General features: G+C 40.6%; 1 protein-coding gene across 1 annotated transcript in view; it reads left to right on the top strand.

Moving 5' to 3' along the window:
- Positions 1-7274, top strand: part of RUFY3 (RUN and FYVE domain containing 3) — an 84994-nt gene that overhangs the window by 42772 nt on the left and 34948 nt on the right. Inside the window, exons 4-7 of the mRNA XM_017878948.1 lie at positions 303-370; positions 3591-3743; positions 4049-4068; positions 6623-6637. Coding sequence (XP_017734437.1) covers positions 303-370; positions 3591-3743; positions 4049-4068; positions 6623-6637 — 256 coding nt within the window. The remainder of the gene's footprint in view (positions 1-302; positions 371-3590; positions 3744-4048; positions 4069-6622; positions 6638-7274) is intronic.

Raw genomic sequence — 7274 nt, 5'->3', positions numbered from 1 at the left:
TATATATATATATATGATCACAAAATCTTCCAGATAGATCATAGATACAACTAGGAGAGGCAAAACAGCATTATTTTATTTTATCCATCTTTATTATATGATTCCATTGTATAAAGATCAAAAATAGGTAAAATCAATCTATGGTGATAGAAATCAGGATAATAGTTACCTTGGAGAAGTGCGGGTAGAGATTGGAAGAGAGAAAGAACCGATTTCTAGGATTCCAGTACTGTTCTCTTTCCTGATCAGGATAGTGATTACACAGATGTGTTTTTGTGAAAGTTCATGGAACGGACATTTAGTTACCTGAGATTTGGAAATGTGTGAATGTTGGAATTCAGCCATATTCCGCTTCTGACCAATTCATAAGGTGAGGCTTTTGGGACAATAAACTGTCAAAGAACCTTGTTCATTCTAGTTCTACTCAGTTTCCTTCAGAGGCTATCAAAGAACAAATACAGCATATGATCAGTTTTTGAGAAACGGTAAATTTGCAGCTCATTCATGTGCTGTTTTTGTGCAATTTTGTCATTTGTTAATATCTTTTTTTTTTTTTGAGACAGAGTCTCGCTCTGTCGCCAGGCTGGAGTGCAGTGGCGGAATCTCCACTCACTGCAACCTCCACCTCCCGGGTTCAAGCCATTCTCCTGCCATAGCCTTCCGAGTAGCTGGGACTACAGGTGCACACCACCACGCCCAGCTAATTTCTGTATTTTTAGTAGAGATGGGATTTCACCATGTTGGCCGGGATGGTCTCGATCTCTTGACCTCATGATCCACCCACCTTGGCCTCCCAAAGTGCTGGCATTATAGGCGTGAGCCACCACGCCCAGCCTGTTAATATCTTTTAGAGAGAATCAGAAAATAAATAAGGAACTAATATCAGTGAATTATATTGATTATTAACAGTGATTGAGGTTGACCTTCAGTAGTCCCAGGTAACTTGTTGAAAACAAATTGATTGGCCGGACGCGGTGGCTCACGCCTGTAATCCCAGCACTCTGGGAGGCCGAGGCGGGCAGATCACGAGGTCAGGAGATCAAGACCATCCTGGCTAACACAGTGAAACCCCGTCTCTATTAAAAATATAAAAAATTAGCCGGGCGTGGTGGTGGGCGCCTGTAGTCCCAGCTACTCAAGAGACTGAGGAAGGAGAATGGCGTGAACCCCGGGGGCGGAGCTTGCAGTGAGCCGAGATCACACCACTGCTTGGGTGACAGCAAGACAACATCTAAAAAAAGAAAAAGAAAACAAATTGATTGCAGTGTTGTTTCAATCATGTCAAATTGACTGAAAATGAACACTTCAAGTCACTGGGTTTTTGGTTTTTGTTTTGTTTTGTTTTAAGAGAGTCATGCTCTGTCGCCCAGGTCAGAGTGCAGTGGTGCGATCGCAGCTCACTGCAGCCTCCACCTCCCAGGTTCAATCGATTCTCCTGCCTCAGCCTCCCGAGTAGATGGGACTACAGGCATGCACCACCACGCCTGGCTAATTTTTGTATTTTTAGTAGAGACAGCGTCTCACCACGTTGGCCAGGCTGGTCTTGAACTCCTGACCTCAAGTGATCCACCTGCCTCAGCCTCCCAAAGTGTGGGGTTTACATGCGTGAGCCACCGTGCCCGGCCTGTTTGGTTTTTTTAAAAAAAATCTAAAAGACTATTTTTTAGAGTGGTTTTAAATTTATAGCAATATTGAGTAGAAGGTACAGAGATTTTTAATATATACCCTTCTCCCCTGCACAACCTCCCTCATTATCAACATCCCACAAGAGTGGTGCATTTGTTACAATTGATGAACCGACATTGACACATTATTATCTCCCAAAGTTCATAGTTTACATTAAGGTTTACTCTTGGTATTGTATGTTTTATGGATTTTGACAGATGTATAATGATATGTATCCATATGTCATTATAATACCATACAAAGTAGTTTCACGGCCCTAAAAAATCCTCTACACTCTGCCTATTCATCTCTCTGTCCTACAACCCCTAATAACCACTGATCGTACTGTGAGAGTACTGTGGTTTCCAGGGGTTTACTGTCTCTATGGTTTTGCCTTTTCCAGAATGTCATGTGGTGGGAATCATACAGTATATGGCCTTTTCAGACTGACACCTTTCACTTAGTAATATGCATTTAAGTTTCCTCCATGGCTTGATAGCTCCCTGTTTTCTTTCTTTCTTTTTTTTTTTTCTTTGAGACAGAGTTTCACACTTGTTGCTCAGGCTGGAGTGCAATGGCACAATCTCGGCTCACCACAACCTCCGCCTCCCAGGTTCAAGCAATTGTCCTGCCTCAGCCTCCCGAGTAACTGGGATTACAGGCATGTGCCACCATGCCCGGCTAATTTTGTATTTTTTTTTTTTTTAGTAGAGACAGGGTTTCTCCATGTTGGTCAGGCTGGTCTCGAACTCCCAACCTCAGGTGATCCACCCGCCTCGGCCTCCCAAAGTGCTGAGATTGCAAGCGTGAGCTACTGCGCCCAGCGATAGCTCCCTTTTTTAGTGCTCAGTCATATGCCATTGTCCATTCATCTACTGAAGAACATCTTGGTTGCTCCCAAATTTTGGCATTTAAGAGTAAAACTGCTATAAACGCATGTATGCAGGTTTTTATGTGAACATAAGTTTTTAACTCATTTGGGTAAATACCAAGGAATGCAATAGTTAAATCATATGAATTACATCACTGGTTTCTTTGTGTGTGTATTAGTAATTTAGGTGCATTATAAGCAGTATTTAATTATCTATGGGTCTTCACAAATTTTTTTTTTTTTTTGAGACAGAGTCTTGTTTTGTCACCCAGGCTGGAGTACTGCAACCTCCGCTTTCTGTGTTCAAGCGATTCTCCTGCCTCAGCCTCCTGAGTAGCTGGGATTACAGGCGTGCACCACCACACCCAGTTATTTTTTGTATTTTTAGTAGAGATGGGGTTTTACCATGTTGGCCAGGCTGGTCTCGAACTCCTGACCTCAAGTGATCTACCTGCCTCGGCCTCCCAAAGTGCTGGGATTACAGGCATGAGCCATTGTGCCCAGCCAATAATTTTTATCCATTCAGATTTTTTTTTTGTTTTTAATGGAGATGGGGTCTTACTGTGTTGCTCAAGCTGGTCTCTAAGTCCTGGTCTCAAACAGTCCTCCCGCCTTGGCCTCCCCAAGTGTTGGGATTACAGATGCGAACCACCGCACCGAGCTACCAAACAAATGCTTTAAGATGCGTAAAAGATTGCAAAATTAAGTGACGGTACATCACAAGTACAAAGATGTCAGAAAAGTCTGAATACCTGCCTCAACCACAATACTGTTCAATCACGTGTCTTTCTGCGAGACTATTATCTAAAGAATCTATTCATGCACCTATTATCTTTTTTCTTTTAAAAAAATTTTTCTCCAGTTCCACTTGCCAACATCCACCTGTTATCTAAAATAAAATATTTATTAAAGCCTTTCTTTTGTAATTTCTTTACTATTTTGTAGATGACTATAATCAACCATGAAGCAAGCATTTTGTCCTTGTCTCATGATTACATCACTGAATTTTTAAGACTTTTGTTACAATAAGGAATTCCGTGGATTTCTCTTACAGTGAATTCTATGAACCCAATGCCCTCATGATGGAAGAAGAAGGAGCCATAATTGCTGGTCTGTTGGTGGGTCTGAATGTCATTGATGCCAATTTCTGTATGAAAGGAGAAGACTTGGACTCTCAGGTATGGGAAAGAGACTCATTACCATACATGTCACTCTGAGTTCTGCTATCTCAGAAGTGGATGTGATTAGGTTATACCAACCAAATTAGGCCATATTGTATGTGTCATAAACAGGATTTCTTTCCATTTTGATGGGAATATAAAAAAATAGGTTGTTTTTCCTTCCAGTTTGACTCATTTATATGTTACGAATGTTTTTCAGATTTTTGTCTTGGCTGTACTTTCTGTTAAATATATATATACACACACACATACATATTTACATACACATACACACACAAACACGGGCAAACCCAAGATATTGCAGGTTTGGTTTCAGATCACAACAGTAAAGCAAATATCATAATAAAGCAAGTCACATGCATTTTTTGGTTTCCCAGTACATGTAAAAGTTTGTTTATACTAGGCCAGGTGCGATGGTTCACACCTGTAATCCCTGCACTTTGGGGCAGGCGTATCGCTTGAACCCAGGAGTTTGACACCAGCCTGGGCAACATAGTGAGACCCCGACTCTACAAAAAATAAAAAATTAGCTGGTTCTGGTGGCTACTTGGGAGGCTGAGGCAGGAGGATCACTTGAGCTTGGGAGGTCAAGGCTATAGTTAGCCATGATTGTGCCACCGCACTCCAGCCTGGGTGACAGTGAGACCCCGTCTCAAAATAAAACTCTAAAAAATTTTTTTAAATAAAAAGTTTGTTTATGCTATTATTAAGTATATAATAGTGTATGTGTAAAAAATAGTGTACATAACTTAACTTAAAAATACTTTATTGCTTAAAAAATGCTAACAATCACCTGAGACTTCAGTGAGTTGTAATCTTTTTGCTGGGAGAGGGTCTTACCTCAGTGTTGATGGCTGCTGACTGAGCTTGGTGGTTGCTGAAAGTTGAGGTGGCTGTGGCAATTTATTAAAATAAGACGACAGTGAAGTTTGCCACATTAATTGGCTTCCTTTACAAAAGATTTCTCTGTAGCATACCATGCTGTTTGACAGCATTTTACCCACAGTAGAATTTCTTTCAAAATTGGAATCAGTCCTCTCAAATCTTGCTGCTGCTTTATCAACTAAGTTTATGTAATACTCTTGTAAACCATGCTGTAAACAGATGTGCTGTCTTTGCTGTACCCGTTGTTTTTTTGGTTTTTGTTTTTTGTTTTTTTGAGACAGAGTCTTGATGTGTCACCCAGGCTGGAATGCAGTGGCACCGTCTCAGCTCACTGCAACCTCCACCTTCTGGGCTCAAGCAATCCTCATGCCTCATCCTCCTGAGTAGCTGGGACTACAGGCATGCACCACCACTACACCCGGCTAATTTTTGTATTTATAGTAGAGACAGGGTTTTGCCATGTTGCCCAGGCTGATCTCAAACTGGTGGCCTCAAGTGATCTCCCTGCCTTGGCTTCCCAAAGTACTGGGATTACTGGCATGAGCCACCACGCCCAGCCTGCTATTCCACTTATAGAGCATAGGCAGAGTAGATTTAGCATCATTCTTAAGGGCCCTAGGATTTTCAGAATGGTAAATGAGCACTGGCTTCAACTTAAAGTCACCAGCTGCATTAGCCTCTAACGAGAGAGTCAGTCTGTCCTTTGTAGCCTTGAAGCCAGGCATTGACTTCTCATCTATAGCTATGAAAGTCCTAGGTGGCATTGTCTAATAGAAGTCTGTTTTGACTACAACGAAAATCTGTTGTTGAGTGTATCCACCTTCATCAATTATCTTAATTAGATATTCTGGATAACCTGCTACAGCTTCTATTATTTACATCAACGCTTGCTGCTTCAACTTGTACTTTTATGTTATGGAGACAGTTTCTTTCCTTAAACTTCGTAAACCAGCCGCTGCTAACTTCAGGCTTTTCCTCTGCAGCTTTTTTACTTCTCAATCTCCATAGAATTCAAGAGCATTAGGGCCTTGCTCTGAATTAGGTGTTGGTTAAGGGAATATTGTGGCTGGTTTGATCTTCTATACAGACCACTCAAACTTTATTCCTTTCAGCAATCAGGCTGTTTTGCTTTCTTGTCATTCATTTGTTCATTGGAGTAGCACTTAATTCCCTTCAAGAACTTTTCCTTTGCTTTCACAACCTGGCTGTTTGGCCCAAAAAGCCTACCTTTTGACCTATCTTGGCTTTCGACATGCCTTCTTCACTGAGCTTTACTTTTTCTGGCTTTTGATTTAAAGTAAGAAATGTGCAATTCTTCCTTTCACTTGAACACTTAGTGGCCATTGCAGGGTTATTAACGGGCCTAATTTCAGTATTGTTGTGTCTTAGGGAATAGGGAGGCCAAGGAGAAGGGAGAGAGATGGGGGAACGGCCAGTAAGTAGAGCAGTCAGAACACACACATTTATGGATTGCTTGCCATCTTATATGGGTGTAGTTCATGGAGCCCCAAAATAATTTTGATAGTAGCATCAAAGATCACTGATTACAGATTATCACAAGAGATATAAAAATAATGAAAAAGTTTGAAGTACTGTGGGAATTACCAAAATGTGAAACCCAGACATGAAGCGAGCACATGCTGTTGGAAAAATGGCACTAATAGACTTGCTTGACGCAGGGTTGCCACAAACCTTCAATTTGTAAAAAGTGCAATATCTGTGAAGCAAAGGGCAATAAAATGAGGTGTGTGTGCATGTGTGTATACTAAAATATATGCAGTTGACTCTTGAACACCAGAGTAAGGCACCACATGGTAGAAACATCCCACATGAGCCATGGTGCCTGGCCTATTGTATATTTCATATGCTGTATTCTTACAATAAAGTAAGCTAGAGAAAAGAAAATGTTATAAGAAAATTATAAAGATGAGGAAATATATTTACTATTCATTTAAATGAATGGATTATCATAAAGGAACCAGATCATCATAAAGGTCTTCACACTAACCAGGCTGACAAGGAGGAAGAGGAGGGGGTTGGTCTTGCTGTCTCAGGAATGGCAGAGATGGAGGAAAACCTTTATTTTTTTCTGCCTGGATGACAGAGTGAGACTTTGTCTCAAAAATAAAATAAAATAATATAATATAAATGTAAATACATATTTTATATTGTGTATATATAGTATATAAGTGGACTCGCACAGTTCAAAGTCGTGTTGTTCAGGGATCAACTGGACAGTTGTCCTTCAGTATCCAAAGGAGATTGTTTCCAGGACCTCTGTGAATACCAACACTCACAATGCTCAAGCCCCTTAAAGTCAGCCCTCTGTGTCCCTGGGTTCTAGGACTTGCTGATAAGGAGAGCCAACTGTACTGCAGGCCATTAAAGCATGGTAGTTAAGAGTAGAGGCTCTGAAGCTAACTGTCTAGTTTTGGATTCTGGCTTCCTCATTTTCTAGCTGAATATATTTTATAATTACTTAGTTTCTTGTTTCAGATTTCTTGATGTAATGCAGTTAGAACAGGGCCTAGTATATATTAATTGCCCAATAAATAATGTTTTCACTTTAATTACTTCTCACCCTTTCTGTGTGAAATTCCATCACAAACTTCTGTTATGTTTTATTCTGGTAAAATAGAAAGGGAAGTACGATTTTCTGGTGTGGATTTTTT

This window comes from Rhinopithecus bieti, unplaced genomic scaffold (assembly GCF_001698545.2).
Source record: "Rhinopithecus bieti isolate Rb0 unplaced genomic scaffold, ASM169854v2 scaffold_905, whole genome shotgun sequence".
Taxonomy (NCBI): Eukaryota; Metazoa; Chordata; class Mammalia; order Primates; family Cercopithecidae; genus Rhinopithecus; species Rhinopithecus bieti.
The sequence above is the reverse complement of the archived record's forward strand: the minus strand, read 5'-3'. Positions and strand labels throughout refer to the sequence as shown.